Source organism: Palaemon carinicauda, chromosome 15, assembly GCF_036898095.1.
Source record: "Palaemon carinicauda isolate YSFRI2023 chromosome 15, ASM3689809v2, whole genome shotgun sequence".
Lineage (NCBI taxonomy): Eukaryota > Metazoa > Arthropoda > Malacostraca > Decapoda > Palaemonidae > Palaemon > Palaemon carinicauda.
Genome location: NC_090739.1, coordinates 69,623,864 through 69,647,043, shown reverse-complemented (window position 1 = coordinate 69,647,043; position 23,180 = coordinate 69,623,864). Strand labels below are relative to the sequence as shown.

The 23,180-nt window shown below is 40.4% G+C and overlaps 1 protein-coding gene across 2 annotated transcripts in view; it reads right to left on the bottom strand.

Annotated features, from left to right (window-relative positions):
- The window catches only part of LOC137654657 (fatty-acid amide hydrolase 2-like), a 176,885-nt gene that overhangs the window by 133,476 nt on the left and 20,229 nt on the right, over positions 1-23,180 (bottom strand). Inside the window, exon 3 of one of the 2 annotated variants that reach the window (XM_068388491.1) lies at positions 12,561-12,676. The exons of the other annotated variant lie outside the window; for it this stretch is intronic. Coding sequence (XP_068244592.1) covers positions 12,561-12,660 — 100 coding nt within the window. The 5' untranslated portion in view covers positions 12,661-12,676. The remainder of the gene's footprint in view (positions 1-12,560; positions 12,677-23,180) is intronic. 2 annotated transcript variants of the gene reach the window in all.

Below are 23,180 nucleotides of genomic sequence, written 5' to 3'. Positions count from 1 at the left end.
ATGCACTGATAGCGGCCTGCAGAAGCTTGTGTCAGTAGAACTAACAGTATGGCTTGTCTTTAACTTAGGAACTCGAGTACAGAACCTATTGTTCTTAAAGACTTACCCAATACCCTCCCTCTAAAAGGTATTGGGGATGTAACAAAGTATTCTTCTATACTTAGGAGGCACAAGGGAAATGGGTCTTACCTGCAACGAGGTGAGGTCAGCTATCCTGAGGCTTGCGGAGCTGTTTTCCCTAGAGGGGAGAAGGTGAAAGGAAGAAAGGAGCCAGGCATTCTTACTCATTCACCCCAGACTAATCCGGGTAGCCTCAGCCCTCAACCCTCTGCTACTTGTCCATCAAGGAGCCTGAGGTGTTTAGACCATTTGTTGTGCGACCACCACAGGACCAATGGAAAAGGTCTCCATGTTCTTGTGGGTTACGTCTTTGTAGGTAGTGGGCCGTGAAGGTCGATTGACGCTTCCACATGCCCACTTAAAGTATTTGCACCACAGAGTAGTTTATTGAACGCCAGGGACGTAGCAATACCAGTGATGTTACGAGCTCTGGGTCTTAGGATGGAGGAGAGTCTAGATTAAGAGTAACCTCAATTGCCTTCCGATCCCAGAGAGGAAGGAAATCCTTGAGGTCTTCCTCTTGACCTTCCCCGTGCTGGTCAACAGTGCCGACACACGGAGGTGAGCTGGTATCGTTCTTTTAAGGTAACCCCACAGACTCCTCACTGGGTAAAACCCCAGTTGATGGGTTTCCGTTTACCAAACGAAGACACTTTATTCGAAATGGGCTGCACCTAGGGTACAGCACACTCGGATTTGAGTCTTGGCAATCCACTCAGGGACGCCGCTGAGGATTACTTCGCCCCGTCTCCTATGGTAGGAGACATCAGAGGTTGGATCATACAACACACTAATTCTCTTGGTCAAAAGCCCAAGTGAGTAGAAAGGGCGTCTTCCGTGTAAGGAAGCGATCTGCCGCTGGGCCTACGATTCGTAGAGAGGGGCCTTCAGAGACTGAAGGACCCGAACCGCGTTCCCAGGAGGAGGTTGAGATCCAAAGGGGGACAAGTTAACTCACACTTGCATAAGTAAAGACATCGAAGGGAGAGAATCCCCTTCCACGACATCAATCACAAAGGATCGAACACTTCGCCTGGAAGACCGACGCTGAAAAGTGTCTGAGGTGCCTAGAAATCTTTTCCGTAACCTGTTGCGAAAGGCCTCTCTGAGAGGGGTGGTGTAGGATCGTCCCAGGCGAGAAGTCGAAGCAAAGCTACGGCTTAGGAAACTGTTAGCATGTGGCTGCCTGGAAGATCGTGCCATGGAAGAAGATCGTGCCATGGAGGAAGATCATGCCATGGAGGAAGATCCCTCGGAACTCCGTCAGAAGCTGTAGAAGGTCCGGGAACCCTTCTGCGGGTTGCCATAGCGAAGCTATTGGAGCTCCGTCAGGGGCTGCAGAAGGTCTGGGAACCATTCTGCGGGATGCCATAGCGAAGCTATTGGAGTCATTGATAAGATCTTGCCTATCCTGACTTGGCTGAGGACTTTTTCACCAAACCAAATGGGGGGAAAAAACAAGGCACACCTCTAGGCTTCCCCACCGATTTTGGAATACGTCTTGTTTGAGGGCCTGGGGAACGGTCGAGTGGGAGCCTGAAGATCAGGGCCGCTGCGAGCATAACCACAGTTAGGGACCCCACAAAGTTAAGACTTTGTTGGATACAAGATGATTCCAAGACACTAGGAGCCCACTATCTGGGTGGTTTTGCAAGCACATTCCTATACCAGGAATGACGCGAGCAGATGGGGGCAACTAGTTGTCCTCTGTCCATCCAAGGCTTCGAACTGCTAGATGGTTCTCTAAGAGAGATGAATGCTGGTACCTTTCTGAATCGGGCCAACAGACGAGGATGGAATGGTGTGGCATATGCCCACCCCCCTCTCTCTTTTGATGCATTAAAGAGAGCATCAGATCCAGAGGGAAGACGAGAAGATAGGCCTCTTTGCAGAAGCTTTCGTCTGCCACCCATCATTCGCGGACTGTCCAGCGGTGAGGGGGGGGGTGCGTAGCAATAAACACATCTCGAGATGATGTCAAGATGTGTAACTAATTGCACGTCCATGCAGCGAAGGGAAACAGCCTGTTCTCCCTCCAACTACCACTAATCCAGTGTGGTTGGCCGAATAAGACCGATACCAAACGGTAAACCAGTTAATCAGTACAGCTTACGTTATAATAGCGAATCTCGATAGAGATCGCTTTCCGGACAAGAAACTGTAAGGTAAACACCGAACGCATCCAACCAAACCCAAGAGAGGATTGAGACGTATCTTCAATCTATTGTTGGGTGGGTAAAGAGCATAAGTCTACTACGGAGTAGTAACACCGAACTGTGCGCATGACAAGCATACATGCGTAGTTCAACTTAAAAGTCGTGTCCGGAACTCAGTTGGAGAACGTTGGAAACGTTCGTAACGAAGGTTTCTCCTTCTTAGGACAAAAAACGTCCGTACTTCTCCGTCTCCGATCGGTAAACTAGCATTATATTAAATGTTCCCTACTAGAGAACAGATATGCTTATGAGAAGTTTCCAGCCAAAGCCTTTTTAGGAGACTAAGACTTCCGATCGGGGGAAAGGAGGGAAAAAAAAAAAATAAATGCCTATAAGGAGGCAGAACGTAAATGCCGTATGTCTGGTTACAGGAAAGTAGCCAAGTGATGTACTGAATAACCTGGTTTCAGTAAGGGATATAAATATACAACTTAATAGGACGGAGTTCTAATTGGAAGATGTATACAGCCCTTATTGGCAGAAAGATCGCTTGCACGCATAAATGTACTTGTCCATTTGCGCTAGCGCATGCGTATTCTCTGCCTCCAGGAAACGTTTGCAACGAATCCAGTTGCGGGAATAATGTATGTGCGACGAATCGTAACATTATTGCCGAAAGAATATTGATCGTTGACTAACTGTAATATTTTCTTGAATGAGAGCGAACATATTCTCAAACAAAATACAGTATACAGTTATAGAGGCGATCATTTCCCCTTTGGTTTACCCCTCCTCTCTATGTGAGGGGCTAGCCAGTGTTCATTACACAGAAACGGATGACTGTTTACCTGTGGGCGGGGTTTGAAACGTTCGTAAACGTAATGAACAGATGCCCACACTGTTGCTATCATTCTTTAACGTCGGCTAACAATGTTCCTTCAGGACTTATTGTTCGAAACAATAACCCTGCAAGGATAGAATAAAAAGTCTCGGAAGCCTATCGTGTAAACAGGCAAGTCGTTATACCCAGGGTACAATGACGGGGGAGGCTGCCTCCATCAAATGGTAGAACCGAGTTTAAGACAATAACCTCGGGGTTTTGTCTTGGCTAGAGTGCATGCTCCGGGAAGGCTTACGGCCTTCATGAAGTTTAACAAAAACCATTTAAGTTTTGTAAAAACTTCTCAGGAACCAGTCTCCCGAAAAAGGGTGAAGTCTCGTATGTGGGGGTTTGGTTCAAGAAGGCCAGACATAATTGCCATCGACCGCTTACCCAAAGGGGTTGCCATCGACCGCTTACCCAAAGGGGTTGCCATCGACCGCTTACCCAAAGGGGTTGCCATCGACCGCTTACCCAAAGGGGTTGCCATCGACCGCTTACCCAAAGGGGTTGCCATCGACCGCTTACCCAAAGGGGTTGCCATCGAACGCTTTCTCGCTAGGCCTGCCAGGGGAAATGAACTGCAATGTAAAGTATTTTTCTTTCCCCGCTCATTTCCATCTGCTAACCAAACCACTCAAAGTAGGAAGGTGGAGGAAAGATGACGGTGGTTCGTTCGAAAACGAAAGGATCGGTGCTGGCGAAACCAGACTAGCTGATATAGTAATCAGCTGGGAGTGTAGAGAGACGTATCAAGTCACACCTTTGGAAGACCCATCCCGTAGAGGGGGGGAGGGTTGACCATAAAGTTTTCAGAAAACTCTGGATCGCGGAAACGGAGAGATTCGGATGAGAACCTAGGGGTTCAGAATCTACTTGTGAATTCCTTTCTCGCGACCTTAAGGGATGTTGTGCTGAGAACCCGCAGGAACTCTGTCGCTGATTCCTGATGGAATTTCCAGGAATCGTGTTACGTGACCAGAACCCAAAGGAACTGTGTCATAGTTACCTGTAGAGATTGGTAAACCCTTAGGCAGTAGGCATCCCTCTGTCATCAGAGTAAAACTCTAGGTGACGATGGGCGCGCGCGATCAATTCACGGGACGAGAGTTTGAAAACTCTGTCATGAAAGTAAACCTCTTGTGCACTCATGAACACTTCGCGCAACGAGAGTCCGAAAAACTCTGTCATAAAAGTATGGCTATGATTACGAGAACCCAAAGGTTCAGCGTGAACTGCGTTGTGAGACCCCGAAGGGTCATAAGAGTTGTTCGCCAACTTCAACCGATTGCGTGCACCTCGTTGTTCGTGCGCGCCAAGTTGGTCGTGCGTGCGAGCCAATACGGTCGTGCGCGCACGCCAATACGGTCGTGCGTTCCAATCCGATCTTGCGCGCGCCAAAATGGTGCATGCGCACCAATATGGTCATGCGCTCTTCCGCCGAACTGTTGGTAGGCGGAAGGGAGCTCGTGCGCGCGCCCCTCCCGATTGCGCACATCTTTAACGCGCTCGTGGAGCGCATGAGGTTGTTCGCGCACCTGGCGCGCATAAGGTTGCTCGCGCGCATGGCGTGCAGTAGGATGTTCGCGCGCATGGCGCGCCACAGGATGTTCGCGCGCATGGCGAGCAACAGGATGTTTGCGCATATGGCGCACCATAGGATGAACCCGCGCGCCATGATCGCCATTTTGCTTGCGCACGCCAACACGGCCGTGCGCGTCAATTTGGCCATGCGCGCCAACTTGGTCGTGCGTGCGAGAGCTCATAGGTTGGTGAGAGAACTCACTGCTACGCTCACCCGAAGGTTAACGATAGCTTGTGTTGTGCGAGCGCGAACGATCAAAGAAAACTCTCTGTCATAAAAAGAACGACTCTGGTCACGAGAACCCGAAAATTCAGCGTGACCTGTGTTGCGTGAACCCGAAGGGTCAGCGCAACGAGAAACTGAAGTTTCCCTGTCATTAAACACCGAAGTGTCGGAGTGACTAAAGTTATGAGAGCCCAAGGGTTCTGCGTAACTTATGTTATGAGACCCCGAAGGGTCAGCGTAACGAGGGTCAGCGTAATGAGAAACCGAAGTTTCCCAGTCACAACACACCGAAGTGTCAGTGACTAAAGTTACGAGAGCCCTAGGGATTAACATAACTAATGTTACGAGACCCCGAAGGGTCAGCGTAACGAGAAACCGCAGTTTCCCTGTCACAACACACCGGAGTGTTAGAGTGACTAAAGTTACGAGAGCCCAAGGGTTCAGCGTAACTAATGTTACGAGACCCCGAAGGGTCAGCGCAACGAGAAACCTAAGTTTCCCTGTCACAAAACACCGAAGTGTCAGAGTGACTAAAGTTATGAGAGCCCAAGGTTTCTGCATAACTAATGTTACGAGACCCCGAAGGATCAGCATAACAAGGAACCGAGGTTACTCTGTCACGAGACCCCGAAAGGTCAGCGTGAATGATGGCACAAGTTCCCGAAGGCTCAACGTTACCATCGATACGAGAGCCCAAAGGTTCAGCATAACTGAAACCCGAATGTTTCAAGCGGAGTTCCAAAGGACTCCTACTGTCATGAGAACCCGCAGGATCAACATGACGAGAGCCCAAAGGCTCAACGATCATGCCAGCCCAAAGGGTGATCGAACGCGACCCCGAAGGATCAAGGAGAACCAGCAGGTTCAAGATAACACCTCCGCATATGAGTTTTGTTCTCCTGAAGGAGAATGTCGCTTAAGAGAAGGCTCTCGCTCCACCCCTGAAGGAGAACCATAAGCGTAACGGGGGACCGCCGATGCCCAGAGGCGGTCTTCTCTCGAGGACGAGAGACTCGTTCCCCCGAAGGGATAACCTGCTTCGGAGAAAGCTCTGCCACCGTCCCTGGTGGATCAGCAAGCTCCTACAAGTTATTTCTTGCGAACGAGAGGGAAGTTCTCCCGAAGAAGATCGCCTAAGACAAGCTTTCTCCCAGCTCTATGGGAATAAAGCGTAGGCTTAATAATCTCTCTCTCGCGAACGAGAGTGAAGTCCTCCCGAAGAAGGACATCGCCTAAAACAAGCTTTCTCCCAGCTCTATGGGAAAAAAGCGTGGGCGTAAGAAACTCTCTCTCGCGAACGAGAGAGAACTCCTCCCAAAGGAGAATATTGCCTAAGGCAAGCTTTCTCCCATCTCTATGGGAAAAAAGCGTAGGCGTAAGAAACTCTCTCTCGCGAACGAGAGAGAACTCCTCCCAAAGGAGAATATTGCCTAAGGCAAGCTTTCTCCCAGCTCTAGGGGAAAAAAGCGTAGGCATAAAAATCTCTCTCGCGAACCAGAGAGAACTCCTCCCGAAAGAGGACGTAGCCTAAGAAAAAATATCTCTCTCTCTCTCTCTCTCTCTCTCTCTCTCTCTCTCTCTCTCTCTCTCTCTCGAGGGGAACATCAAGTTGAAGGTTGACAGCGAATGCTACCTTGTAATAACAGCAGCTCACGAGCTACCACATGGAGCGCAGGATAACAAACAGGGCGGCCGTAGCACTCGGCCTTGTGTTCTACGTTGCTGTTACCTGTGAAAAAAAGGAAGTTGTTATCAATTACAATTCATGCTCCGTTGCACAAAATACACTATTTGGGGAATAAGTCACCTTCCTTGTAAGATAATTCCTCGAAAGGGAGATGAACTGTTATACACTTTAAGTAATGAAACAAACACACGGCAGTGTTGAGAACATGCCGACCATCAGTTGCAGGGTAGAGCGGCAATGACAACTCCTTATGGCGGAGGCAGTGGGATACGATGTTAACAGCAATTAAAGTTACACGTATCTAACATCGTATATTTCCATTTATACATATATACACTCATATATATGTAAGATAACTGAAAACACACAAGAAAAACAAAAAAAATAAAAATAAAAAATAAACAAAAAACATCAAGGCAAGTCTTTGCGGGAGAGAAAGGCAGCATGTCCGTCCTCTACCAAGCCAAAAAGTAAAGTGGTTACTCAGCCGAGAGGTGTGAGTGAGCAGGGTAGCCAGTCTACTCCACCCCCCAACACCCGCTAACTAGCGGATGGGGTAGTTATCCCTCACTAAAATTATCATGGCTCGTCTTTCAGCTGCGCCGAAAGTAATACACTATAACTCCAGGTTTGTATCTGTGTTGGAACAAATATAATTTAATATCTGCTGTACTGTACTGAAATTATAAATTAAAAAATAAGAGAAAGAAATTGGCAAGCTAAAAATTACTAGTAAACATCAACGAACCAAAAAAATAGCTATAAAAATTCTTGTCCCTGCCAATATGTATGTTTTATACTAAGAAAAATTTAAAAAGATGCAATGACAAAGTATTACTATAGTAGAGAGAGAGAGAGGAGAGAGAGAGAGAGAGAGAGAGAGAGAGAGAGAGAGAGAGAGAGAGAGAGAGAGAGAGAGAGAGAGAGAGAGAGAGAGAGAGAGAAAAAAAAATTGTTTACCATTTGGGAAAGCTTTTCAGGTTGGCATGTCTTTAATAATCAAAGTTTATGCGACTGGCTGGACAAAATTAAAATACATCCCCTCTATTACTGTAGAAAATTGATCGAATCACCAATCCAATTTGTAACAAAATCATCAACATATCAAAAGTCAAAAGATTTATTACCCAGCCTAAAGGTTTCACCATTACATCAAAGAAACATACAGCCCATTACTGTTAAGATATCGGATGCTAAACCAATCTAAAACATTCAGTTTCATTGGATGCAGCCATAATATATCAAAAGCCATAACATCTGGCAAAAGCATGGATATCGTTATAACAAAAAATTTCAATAATACAGTTGCACATTCTCTGTAAAATGTAGTAGTAAATTCTCTTAGAGAGAGGCAGTGGGGATAAAGACATTTTCTTATGTACATGACAACAACTTGCAAAATAGGGCTGTAATAATATAAATATAATGCTTAATATTTATTTGATACTAGAGGCCATCACTATTAGGAGCTACTTACATGCTTAGAGCAAATAGGAAAGTTTCTGGGATGGATGTTCGTAGATAATCGCCCCTGACTAAGATGAAGGGAGAAATTGTGAAAAGATATAATTAAAAGATTTAAATTTAGATTATGGTAGAAATAACTATGACCAGCGGCTAAAATCTAACCGAGATGGTTTGAATATGCAATCAAAGTAGATGAGGAACACTTAGTAAGAAAAGCACTAGATATGAAATAGGAAAGATGAACAGAAGAACGTCTGAGAAAAGAAAAATAATAAAAATGAGGAAAGTGATGACCTATACTTACTGAGAGTTCAGGCAAAATGTCCACAGAACAGAGGAGAATAGAGAGCCTATTGATATGGTATGTTTGCAAAAAAAAAAAAAAATTTCTTTTTGACTTAATCATACTTATTTTACAAATATGAAAGACTCAAATTTATAGATAACTTCTTCAGAGAAAATTAAAATAGTTGCCCCAGGTTCAAGCATGTATAGCCCCTAAATTCCCCAGGGGTTACTCAACTTATTCTTTGTGTCGGCTTGGTTAAGAATGAAAAAGGTATGGGGGTGGGCCTTTACGTAATAAGGATCACAAAAAATGATTAATTTATAGAAAAAAAAAACTATGGCTGTTTAATCGCAGGTCTACTGCAGTACTTTACTTAAATTTGGCCTGAATAACAACTCAGTGAAAGGAACTTGAAGTACTTAAGGAACCCCTGGGGAAGAGATACATAAAGTATAAGACTTCAAGAACAAACTGGACAATCAAGAGCTGGATCAAAACATTGCTTATAAAGAAAGGGTGTAGAAGTCCATGCAAAACACTAAATTCTCTATTTGGCCATATAGCAGGAACCTCAACTAAAGTGTATACAGCTGACAAGAAAGTAACACAGTTACGGAGGTGAAATAAATAATCATCTACAAGGAAGACTGCTGTTACTGCCCATTTAGGGAGTTCTGAGGAAATCTAAATTCTGAAAAACATTTCTAAGAAAACAAAAGAACTCAACCAAGAAGAGTAATCTTATTGATACTGACAACTCTGAACTACTTTAATATAAGAGGTACCTAAGGAGGTAAATTCTGGCTAGGGTTCTTGCTGAAACTTTCAAAGCAAATGCACCCTAGAAAAAAATTAGAGAGTGGCATCACCAACATCATGGGTTCACCTTCCATGAAAGTTGTACATCCAATCTAGTCAAGATATACAGTATAGGCTACTGACATGAAACAGAATATACAAACCATCTGAGGTGAGAAAGGGCAAAAAGTGAGGATCGTATATACAAATGTGCCCGATTTAGCGGCATTGAAGGTAGCAATCCCTAGATCCTTACCAGTTAAGTGTAATCAATGGAAGCTAGAGGAACAGTAACAAAGCCAAATCAATATTTTAAAGAGTAGAGAAGATAAAAGGAGTCTTGGTTTAAGTGAAGTAGGAGACAAATATAACACATGGTCACCCTGAAAAAAATATGCATCGACTAGGTAGAAAAATAGGCCAGTAATTTTTGGCAGAAACGACTGACAACAAAACTGAGATCGTCTCTTAGGCATACAGAGAAATGTAGACAGTAAAGAAGATAAGCAGTGGAGGAACTTCTGGCAAGCAACAGAAGGAACATTCATACAAACTCTCAAGTAACAAAAAAACAGGTTTGAAACAGAACCCTTTTCAACACTAAAGACTCTGCAAATGAGAGGCTGAAGCAAATTAAGTACTTAATACAATATAAGCAAGAGGCAAAAGCCCTCTAACCAGGTAGGCATTTGCAGGAGGAAAAAGAAAAAAAATGATAGAGACCAATATTAGGAGAAAAAATTATGAAATGGGACAGCAAAGAAAAAACCAAATAGGTTAAAGAATTAAAGTGATGATACAAGAACATCTAATATCAGCATGAAGACCAAGAAAGAAGGCAGCAAAGTAAAGGCAAAGTTACTTCTAGGTGTGCAGCTCAACACTGCTGCCAAAGGAGAGTGAATAATAAGGGTCAGGATCCAAGGCCAAACATATAGGATTGGAAGGACCAAGACTATTGGCTAGACTAAAGCTAATACTTAGAGCAAAGGAGATAATAGGTCTGTTGATTGCAGCTGTCCACATATTAGCAGGATTGTATATCTTCAGGGAAGCCTGGAGATAACATGGACAGAGACAGAACCCTTGGCAAGACCCGAAGTAGCAGGTGTTAGGCTAGTGGTCACAGCAAGAAAGACAAAATGAACTCCAAGCAACTAGAGAGCATTGAATATAGATATAACTGGACAGGAAAATGAACTAGTATCAGAAACAAAGAGATGCAACAGCAGAAGTCAAGATCAGCAAGAAAAAAAGAAGATACTGATGCAACCCCAAGGAAACAGTAGATGATTAAACTCTGCAATGAAAGAAGGAAATGCCCTGAAGAAGAATACAGCCGTTTCAAGAAATCCCCAGACAATGATCACAGTGAAATGGAAGGGAAGAGGAGCAACAACACAGCCACAAAAGATAAGGAGCGCAACCATTCCTACAACTGAAGAGGAAAGAAAATGGTAAAAACCTAGTACCAGCTGCTGTCTTTCTCTCAAAGAGAGCACCAACACAATACATGTCACCATTGGACAGGAAAGGTGTCGAAGAGGGAAGGCGTGGAGAGGCAAAGTCCAGGTACTAAAAAGGGATTTTGACGAAGGAAAAATCTATTTCTGGGCAAGGGACCTGTGTCGCCCAGTGAAATGCTCCTTATAGCACCATTTCTAAGGTATAAATACTGCTAAAAATACCAGAGAAAAAGTTGCATGGAATGCCAGGAATAAACCCAGTTCGCTCACTCTAAAAGAGTGTCGGTATAGTAACTGGGGCGTGTTAGAACCACTACCAGAGGTTCCTTACCAATTAGTCCTCTCCTTCCTCAATATCTCCCGATACTACAAGGTGCCGTTCTACATCCAACTACAGCTCTCCCCTACAATGACTGCTGATAATCAGAAACCAATGCAGATGGAATCACTGACATTTTAACACTGGTCTTATCTCTGCTATGACAGATTTCCAGAAAAGAATAATCCTGGTAACATAGATGAATTAATTTTGAATTACAGTAGTTGATCATGCATTATCTAAACACTAATGCAGTAATAAGCAAAATGAGCTAAATTATGCTAAGAAACAGCATACTGTATATCAGAAAACCTAAAGTAATCTAAAATAGATTTACACAGTTTGACATAAAAATCACATAAGCTCCTATGTGAAATCTTCTTCTAAAGATTAAAACCAACAATGACTGAAAAATAAGTATCAAAAACAAAAAGTTTAAAAAAAATCTAATTGGCTTATTAACCCCAAGACGAAGAATATCAAGTATAAGGGGTAAGGACAAGAGCTTTACTCTGAACCTTTCACAATGAATTTTATTCCTTTTGTCTAACATACTAGTTTGGGATACAAATGGTACACAATGTTAGCTAATACAGCAATGTTTTTTGACCAATAGAAATCAAAATGCTAAATAGCTAACCTTTAATATTGGGTAGAAACAACTCTCACACTTCACACACAAAAATATTAATGAAGATAATTACAATAAATCTAAAACAAATACCTAAAATTCAAATAAAAGAAAAAATTAACATTAGTTCAGGAATGAGGTAGTTAAAAGTACCGTACAAAAAATTTCTATATCTTCAGTGATGTGAAATAGATATACTGTATAGCCTACAGAGGCTATCCACAAATTTAAGGTGATGTTTTATTAAAAAACAAATATTTAATATTAACACATCACAAAATGGAAAATTTAAGAAATTAATAAAAAAGAAAGAAAGAAAAAAAAGCTGGAACTAACACAATAATCCTGAATGATCATGAAAAAGTCTGGAAATCTGTCACAATTATAAAAATACAGAAAAAAAACCAATTCAATTAATCAACAGGGAGCTGAAACACCACAGGTACATGAGGTAACTTACCAGGGGTAGATGATGTTCTCTTTTCTTCTATGAATTGTCAAGATATTCATGCAATGCAAGGATTGTGTCAAGTAAAAGTATTGTAATGGGTTTTCTTTAAACAAATGTCAAATTATTGCTTCTTTAAAATAAATTTCTTAGCTTCAAACATATTATTGGTTACATTTTAAAAACCACATCTCACAGACAAGCACAGCATTTAAACCTTAGCTTATATGTTTAGTTCATTAGAATAACCAGAGCAAGAATTCACAAACTGACAAATTTGCAGGGGATGAAAACCTATTAGGAATAAAAAGGGCCAACTGTACTTCGATTACAAATAGTGCTTCACTCTAAGTATGATAAAACCTGATTTTCCTTCATACATAATTTTATAGAAGTGTAACTTTTAACTTCTCAAACACACAAAAGAAAGACACAGATGCAAGCCAGGTGCAAAAGCCATAAAGTTTTGTTTTTTAAAGCGTTGCTAACCTGTGATTGGGGTCTCCACAATTTCCTGGGTACTTGACCTGGAATGCTGCAGGTGGGAACGAAGGCTTCCCACCCGCGTCTCCAATCTACTAATGGGCATTTTTGTCACCCACGCCCTGTTGGCAGTATATATATAATCGAAGACTGGTCACCTAGACTTAAAAATTACTTTGTAACAGGAAGATGTTAGAATAAAAATTACTACTAAATTTCAGATGATATCGAGCTATAAAAATACAAAATATTTTTTTAAATATCATAATACTAAAATAATCTTTTTGTTCCATAAATACGAACTTCTTATTTTACTTTTTGTCATACAGCCCAGTATGGTTAAGTCATAGTCAATGCCGCCGACTAACAAGATACAGAGGTCTTGAATCTTTCTCTTATATTTCAAGTGTCCAAAACTGGATGATTCCCATTACTCAGTACATCAAACGATGTCCAATATGTACTGCATCCACAAAATGGATGCTATTCAATTATACAAGATTAGAATTTGTGAAAGATATATATCTTATTTATACCGAGTTATTACTCTGTAGAATACAGAATGCAATGATTTGAAAAAGAACATGTAGATACACTGTTCGTCACCATGAGCAAGGTAGTTTTGTCAATTGTGGACAGCATGGCTACTGATATCAATGGGAAAAAGATGCGATTTAGAAATGAAAGGAGGGTCAAGTTACAGTTGACTGATCATGTATCTTGCAGCTTTTCTGGACTCCATCAGAAGACAACCATGAAATTATAAATGTCAACTCTGCACTAAGTAAGACTAAAAACTGGATATCAACACCTGCATAAGCATATACAGAGGAAATTTTTAAAAATGGTTAGTATAGAAATGATAATTTATTTCTATCTTTTTATTTTTTGTTTCTTTAAATAATAGACATTTAATAAGGCATTTGCCCTATTTAATTTGGTTTATAAATGATTTTTTTTTTGTTTTAGAATGGCTCAGCACCCTGCTCTCTGTGGGGTGCCCATTTAAGAATTGAATAAAACTGGAGGTTTAAGATTTACAGCCTGTGAATACTGTAAGATGTCTAAAGGCATAAAACCTAGATCTACATAGAATGACAGTACATGTATAAAAATTAGAAGTATATATTTAAAACAAAGAACTCTGACCTCCCCTAGTACATAAACAGAAGTTTCTTATTTGTCTTGCAGGAGTATTACGGGTTCTTTTGATGCTCTTGTCAACCTTGTCAAGACCAAGTGGCCAGTTGAAAAGTTGAAGACCTGTCTCCAATAGACAAGAAAGGAGAAAAAAGAACGAAAGTGAGTAACCTAATGGACCAAAGCTGAAGATCATTAGCAGCAGTCAACCGATAAACCTTCAGTACCAATGGATGTTGATTGAAAAAAAAATTTGGCAGGTTCTAACATAAAAAACATAAACAATTAAAGGTTTGAGCATTTTGTTTTAGGAGCCAAGTGTGGAAATACTGTATTAAATGTTTATGAAATTGAGAAAATCTTAGCAAATATAAAGGTCACTGGTGTCAATAGTTCTATCTGGCCATGAAATTTGACTCAACTTCATCCAATTTAGCATACACAGCATCTGTGAATGGAAATTGAGAGCCTTCCAGTCATAAACTAGCTATGCTTTCTGCTTATTGGAGAGGTTTCTGTATTGATGAAATGTCTCATGTTACTGGCAATGTGATTGTGAGACTGCTTGGCATGGTGAAGCCATGCTCTCTACTGAGCACCTCTCTAGTTTCCTGTTTTGGAAATGAACAAACAGGTTACAAGGAGAGTCATTCATTCAACAGCAAGAGAAACTCCTCTTCATCTGACCTGAGCTAATAACTGTAAATCTATTTGTACCTTACATGCAACTTCACTTGGAGAGAGAATCATGAATGGGGACTCATGTTCTCAAATATCTTCATGACTGCATTGTTAATTACAAAAAAACTCTATTGTAGTAAATATTGCTCCTATACAACCTCTATACGGGAACTAGAGGAATTAATGCATGCCATCAGCTCTACCAACTAAGTGGTCTGATAAACTTAACTATTAATGGTGATAAAGTTCTACCATCACAACACTGACATATACTTCAAAACTGGGTCAAAAGATTTGGGATGAAATTAAATTTTTTTTTGTATCCCACCCCTAACAGTAACAAGGAAGAGCAGCAAAACTCAAGAAATCAGCATTATCAATAACTGACTCACTTGGACACTAGGAAGAATAAATAAGTTGTAACCCCTATACAATAATTGACCGTCTTTACTAGAGAATTGCAAAACCAAATTCAAATAAAGGTATAGATGATACAAACTGTACATTGCAACCTTATTACTCTTAGCCTGTGCAGTAAATAAGGATCCACAACATATCAAATAAAATACAAACATTTCTCAAACAAATAATCAGTGTAAGAAAGCAAAAGGAAAAATTTAGACCGAATGCTTCAAATTTAACCGAGTATTCACAAGATCAATTTTATCTTAAAAGATGTGAAACTGTCAATGGGACAACAGTTTTTTTAAGTAAATGTCATACACAAGAACTATACGAGTACTGATATAGTAATGACATTTGTCACACAATGAACACAGCAAAGCAGCTTCTTCTATTATGGGATACTTTTTGGAGAAGAAATATCAAAGTCACTTTTTATACCGATGACTCAATTCTCAACTGACCTAGCACCATACTGGGCAGCATAACAAGTAAAATAAGATGTGTGTACTGTGTAGTTTTGTTTATTCATAAGGTAAACATGCATAAATACTTAATGCTAAATAATATAAAAAGACTAATGAAAATTATCAACTAGCAATTCCAATTAACATGGGTGTTCAATCCAGTCCTCTAATGTAATAATACAATTGCAAGATAGTATCTAGTAATATTGGAAAACATCATAAAACTAGGTACTATTGAAATATAGAAGTAAACTTTTACTAAAGTGCTTCTACTGTACTGTATATTATGTAGTTTAAATGTTACAGTTTAGTTTACAGCATTTTATATAATTGCCAATGGCAATCAGAGTTTTGCTCCTGTGGGATGCCATGAAAAGAAAATAATAGTATCCTTGCTACTCTGAGTGATCTGAAAGTTACCAAATGGCAGGCACCACGGATTCTGCTACCAAATACCCTGAATTTCAATAGAAAAAAATAGCTCAGAGAAATAAAAAAAAGATATTGTCTAGGGTTGTGAGCAGGTATATCGTGTAGACGAGATGAAACCTAAGATTGCTAATTGGAGAGAGAGAGAGAGAGAGAGAGAGAGAGAGAGAGAGAGAGAGAGAGAGAGAGAGAGAGAGAGAGAGAGAGAGAGAGAGTGTGTGTGTGTGTGTGTGTGTGTGTGTGTGTGTGTGTGTGTGTGTGTGTGTGTGTGTGTGTTGTGTGTCAGGGGGGTTGGACCAGTGCTATTGTGGAAGCAGAGGTGACCTAAATTGGTACAGCAGTCATCCCTGTCTATATCCAGTATCACCAGGACAAGACAAGCACACCAGATCACTGCAGGCAGCTTATACAAACTTCTAAAATAGACACTATGATTACTACTCTGAAAAGCCTGGCATATCAAATAAAACATTTGAGAACTGGTGAGAATAAGTAAGGAAAGAGAGCCAGCAATTCCAGTTCTGGAATCTGGTGCTGGACATGGAGCTGTCCATATTCACCTTAATCTGCTTCTTTAGATTAGGCAACTTCAAATTGTACTATGAAGTACTTTCAGACTTGGTAACTTACTTTTTTGTGAACAAAATGTCAAATATGCATGATGGATCCTAATTCACCAGCGATATGATGTCAGTTGATCATCAACATTCAGATGTGGCCAGGGCATTTCACAAAAGGAACTCTGTCATCCACAAGAAAAATAATATAGTGATCAAAGGTGACACAGGAGCAATTGGGTTGACGTTAGATAAGTCAGCATTTTGTAGGTGGATGGTTGCTGGACCCAGAGTTAGTGGTCTTTTAGCTAAATACGAGGCCATATCTGGTATGAAAGATGCAACCTACAGCAGAAGACACCACTCTCTGCAATAATGCAGAAGATGGAAATTTCATTCCCTAAGGATCCAGCTGACCTGCTGGTGCTAGACATGAAGAACATAGCAGACCCAACTATCTGAAATGGTAGCTACACCTCACTGGCAGGGCAACAAGCAGTTCAAATCCTTCATGGAAGGACTAGAGGTTGAAAATGACAGTCCTTTCTATTTTACAGTCAATAAAAACATTTATTTCTTCACACAAGAATAGGCCCAGATAACTTCTTAGGAGACAGTCCTGAAAGAAGACTGTCAGTTACTCTCATGAATGTTCATTTCTGCCATAACAGGCGGTGTGACTTGCAAAAATTCTTCAAGCATGATACCAAGACACACCCTGCATCATTCAGTGACAGTGGTAAGCTTCACATGTGTCCAACATCACAGCTGGTGGAAACTATTGAAACATAAGTGAACATCCAGACAGAGAACCAAAGGGAGATGGATCAACAATTATCAATGCCTTATCCCCATAAACTTCAAAGACATTTTTATGACTATACAAAGAAATTATTATCCAAAAAGTGGAATACTATGGCGCCAGGTACAAGGCGCTGGACGTAGTCTTTGATGTACACAAGAAGTCAAGTCTGAAATTCAAGACGAGGTCAAAAAGGTGACAAGGGAGCAGAAGAATGACAGGAACAAGTAAAAACCCAGCTAAATGGCAAAACTTTCTTTGTGACAGAAGCAACAAAACTAAGATATTTCACATCTTTGCAGATAAGAAAATGCTATGAAGTCTAAATTCAGTGTCTTCAAGTTGTCATGAGGAAGCCAACATTCAAATATTTGTATATGGCAGGGATGCAACAACTGATGAGATAGTCTATTATTACAAAGACCAATGACAGAAGTTTTAGCCATAACAATATCTGTGCTACCTCCCTTACAGGAAATAGGTCTTGAGAAAAGGTGGATTGCTTTTAGGCCAAAGAGACAAAGATTCGATGGATTCTAGTTCATGAGCTAGTTTCTGCAGTAAGGATTGAGAAAGTTAGAGGATCCCATTTTTCAAGAAGTTCACTGGGCATGACATCACATCTACATTCCATAGAAAAGGGAAGATATCTGCATGGCAGACTTAGAATGTATTTGATAATGTTTCTAAAACATTCACTAATCTCACCAGCATCAACATTGATTCATGAGGTTGACCTGCAGAGGCTTGAGAGATTTATTGTCCTCATGTACGACAGATCAAATGCAGGAACTAGTGTGGATAATTAAGACTAGATCTCTTTGCCCTCAAACAGAGGACATAAAACTCGATTTCACCAACACAGGCAGCCTTCAGAGAATACAGTGTACGGCCTATGAGGTTAGGATCATCTGGGGCCAGGCAACTATCTCCAATCCAGACACAAGTAGTCCAGCTGAAAGAGGGTGGATACAGAAAGGATAGACATGGCAAATATATGTTGGACATCTACCCCCTATTGCAGCAAGCTGTCAGTAACTGACAGTGTTCCTGTAAAAAAAGGCTGCAAAGGAAGATGCTAATGCTCTACAAGTCAGTGCTCCCCTGCACATCACTCTGCAGCTGCATATGTGAGCAGTAGCAGCTGGAGGACTTATAGCATGGTTTGCATATTGTAGAATAAAGCTAATGAAATGAAAAATGGACAGTCTGGTTGCCATCTTGATGAAACAGTAAAATCTTGAAAAATTTTCTTTGCTTTATAAACATAAAATCTTGAAAAAAGTCATTTAGCTTTATAAACATTAAAATATACTTCAGTAGGCTTGAAAATCTAAGAATCCATATCCAGATCATGCAAATAGAACAACAACTACAAATACTTGTAAGGAAAACATTAACTTGGGGTGACTAATTTGGTGACCATCTTAAAAAATCCATCTTGGCTTTTCAATCGGCCACGAACATGATGATCTGCCCTTGCATGCGTAGTATTGATTGGATCCTTTGTACAGAGAGATTGCACCATCTGGACAAATTTTCTACTAAAAATGTGAGCTAATTGTAAGTACTGTAATGTGGTTTGTTATAAAATGATAGCATATTGTATTATGTTCGGTATTATTAACAAGAAGAGCCAACAGACAAAATTTTGGAATAGTGACAGAATATTTCTGTAGTTTGATCTACAATGCAGCACCATTAAATTATTCAAACATGCATTCCATAATGGACAATTACAGGGGTTTCTATTAACCTGCTCTGATGTTCACAGTCATTCATCTCTAAAACTTGCTTTAATAGACATTTATCCATAAAAAAAATTGAAAAATATAGTAAACACATGCCTTTGATACAGAACAGAATATTCTAGTAGAATATTGTAATAATCCTTATATTAACATGCCAGAGTCTTTTTCCTTTCAATTTTCTCTATCATCAAGGTTTACTTCAGACTTTCTCCAGAATGTTTGCCTATTACACCATATTAACAAGCCTTCCCTTGGGAGTCTTCCTGGGAGATCACGATCTGCATTCTCTATGTATTGTCTCAAAGACCCTACTGTGATTTAATTAACAATTTTAAGAAGTGTGCTTGGCTCATGGAAAAGTATGCTTCAATGGTTGCCTGTCAAGTTAAATCCGCAAAAGACTAGGCTAGTTGATTTTAGTAGGGATGGTGATTATAATGATACACCTTCACCTTTAGGTATGTAATTCACATAATCAGTCAACTTTCGATAGTGATGAGCTTCAAAAGCTCTTGACATCGCTAGTTTCCTATTGTTAAAATTCAGAAGTTCAGTAAATCCTTGATTAAAAGCAGTAATTCTGAACCTAAGTTGAGTCTAGTGTTAATAGTACTTTTTTGGGCTCAAGCCATGTCGTCCTGATGGAAGGTTCCTATAGGTAGCTTTCTCAGGGATATCTGGCTAGGTTAATCCTCTGGGAATATCACTGTAGCCAAATATCCTTGAGAAAGCTACCTATAGGAACCTTCCACCAGGACAACATGGCTATCTCACCCAAAAATAGATTTTTCGCTTCGCTCAAAATCCGTTCTTTCATTAAGGGTTCTAGAAATTCTCTGCACGTTACAAATTCAAAATCCTCTTACAGATCCTCCAACTATTCAGTTACTTTAGACCTGTCTGCTGTTAAACCTTAGCATTCTTGCAATCCTAGTCACCTTTTTAAACAACTACAGTAAATTGTGACGCAGAAGACCTAGTTGGCAGTCTAGATTTTGATATCCCATCCCTATACTCACAAAGGTGAGCACTCATAAAGAATCTAGTTTTACATAATTATGTGGATACCATTTGTTTGGCGTGGCATATTGTAAGATTCACAAATCTTGATGGAGCGAATGAAGTTTCAACTAAAGTCGATCATTTGCATTATGGTTCGGATAACAATGTGCTTCATCTGCTGGCAAAGCTCAGCCACTAGCTTCTGTAAGGTTAACTCTAGCAGTGTTAATGTAGGCGTCATGGACAATTTTACAAAAACAGGGTAAAAGTCTTCACATAGAAACTGTAGAACTACCTTATGCAATAGCCAGTACCGTATTTCGTTAAAAGCTTCTAATGATATCTGATAGGAACAAATGACAAATTCGGAGATAATTTGTATTTTTCCTTAACTAATACAAACCTGTAGTTATTTATGTGGATTATCTTTCGACAAAGCTGGAAGGTAGCCATTAGACTAAAACTGTGAGGTGGCAACCCTGCCTAACCACTTGAATGGGTAGGCTGGGGGTGGCTGGGGGTTATCCAGCTGCCTCTAAATATACTCTCACAGCCGTGAGCTGCGTCACTTTTTTATTGCAAGCAGGACTTCTGGGGGACAGGTGATGGCAGGTCAATTTATATATATACTGTACTGTAACTACAGGTTTGTATTAGTTAGGGAAAAATACAAATTATCTCCGAATTTGTCATTTGTTCCCATACTAACAAACTTTACATTATTTATGTGGTTGACTCACTCTTAGGAGGGTAGAAGTCCTATTTCTGGCATGGACATTGACCCGGGTTTACCTAGTACAGTATATGACTGTGGTCTAGGGAAAACCTTGACACCTCGCTAAACATACAAAGTAAGTATGATAGCAGCCCGAGCAATTCATTTATCATGAGACGTATGCACGTCTTGTATGAACGCATTCCGAGTTATATATGGGAAGTAAACCAAAACATTTCCCATTGCTTACTTCGCTGGAAGCAATGGGGACGTGTACAGTATATTGATTTATGACTATACTAGGCAACACAAGGAAAGTGATAATTACCTGCAGAGGTTGAAACCAGCTTGCAGAGGGACCCATGTTGCTGTACCCCAAGGGAGGAGAAGATGAAGAAAGGAAAATATCAGACATACTCTTTCATCCCAGTCTCAACCCGGGTAACCCATGCCCTCAACCATCTGCTACTTGTCCAACTAGGAGCCCGAGGTATTCTTAAACCACTTGTCGAGCAGCCACCACAGGACCAATAGTGAACGTATCGAGTCTCCTGTGAGTCACGTCTTTTAAATAGTGGGCAGTAAACATATTCTGACGTTTCAACATGGGCGCCTGTAATGCCTGCAACACGGAAAAGTTGCGTTTGAATGCCAGGGACGTACTGATGCCCCTGACATCATGGGCTTTAGGTCGTATAGCCAGAGGAGGATCAGGGACTAGAGCTCTTTCAATCACTTGGCGTATCCAGAATGAAAGTGTTCTTAGTGATCCTCCTCTTAGCCCTTCCAGAGATAACGAAGCTTAAGTATACTGGATCCCGAGTCAGAGGAGGGAGAGATTGAATGAATGGGACGCGATATACTATGGCGACCACTTCGATTTTCCAGGGATTTGCCCCATGATGCTCCCACCAGAGGTGCTGCCGGCATCCTCCCACAGGTGGTAGATGGTGAGGATTGCCATTCTTAGCGGGAGTGACCACCTCGGCCATTCCCTTTTGCTCACTCATTTCCTCTGAAGGACTTGTTCCCTTTCTGGCCTTTGGACTGAAAGGGACGTTTGGACATCTCAGTAGGTCCTGAAGACCTAGAACTGGAGGGATTAGAGGTAGCCTGCTGACCACGTGAAGACTGGGATGTCTTCCATAGGGCCTCAATGTCATGGCCCTATGGAGGAGAGAATCGTTTGACGATCTCCTCCATTGCTAAGCAGCCCTCTCGATCTCCTCAAGAACAAAGAGAGATGAACCCTCATGAGTGAAATTCCTCAAACGTGAGACTTCCACCTTCCACACCTGTTGTGGAATTTCCCAATGACAGTGTCCCTTCTCTTGAGTACAGTGAACCCTCGTTTATCGCGGTAGATAGGTTCCAGACGCGGCCGCGATAGGTGAAAATCAGCGAAGTAGTGACACCATATTTACCTATTTATTCAACATGTATATTCAGACTTTTAAAACCTTCCCTTGTACGTAGTACTGTTAACAAACTACCCTTTAATGTACAGAACACTTAATGCATGTACTACAGTACCCTAAACTAAAACAGGCACAAATATTAAAGGCAATTTTATATCATGCGTTTCCTAAACACGCTAAAAAGCACGTTAAAAAATGGCAACCAATGTTTTGTTTACATTTATCTCTGATCATAATGAAGAAACAAACTGGAGGTAGAGCTTTGCTTATTACCCAGACATATTTCCCATACTATTCCCTTAGAACTACATCACATCTTCCTACTTTAGATATATATATATATATATATATATATATATATATATATATATATATATATATATATATATATATATATATACATATATATATGTATATATATATATATATATATATATATATATATATATATATATATATGTGTGTGTGTGTATATATATATATATATATATATATATATATATATATATATATATATATATATATATATATATATATATATATATTTATATGTATACACATATACATACCTACATATATACATACATACATATATACATAAATACATGCATACATATATATGTATATGTTACTGTATATATATGGGTTATGGAAAAAATCCGCGAAGTGGTGAATCCGCGATGGTCGAACCGCTAAGTAGCGAGGGTTCACTGTATAGCATTCACCCATAAGTTGACAACGTGGTGCGACAAAAACTCAAGAGTTTGGGTACCAAACAAAAGGAAAGACTTCAATGACTTCCTTGCAGATTCCTTTGAAAGATCATGGTCTAATAATGATAAGGGGTTTGTGTGAAAAAACCTTAATTTTTTTTGCATGTTAGGAAAAATGCAAATTACTTTCCAGATTTATTTCAATGTTGTATTTAATTAGCCTCAAGCCCCTAATACTGTAATGTTTTATTCGGTTTTTGTTTCATTTAACAGGTGGCTGGCAGTACGCCTTTCTCCCTGTAGGGCTTGGAGATGCTAGCTAGAATTGCAGTCACGCAGTAGAGGTACTGTCATGAATAAGCATGTGGATGTCAAAGATAAAGTCATCGACACGCGTCATTAAGAAGATGCATGGATCAAATTAACCAATGTTATTTACTGAACGTACCCACACCTACATGTCAGATGTGGTGCCATTGGCTTGGCATAACATCAGTGTCAGATCAAGAAAGGGCATGTGGAATACTGGACAGCAACAATAGGATTCAA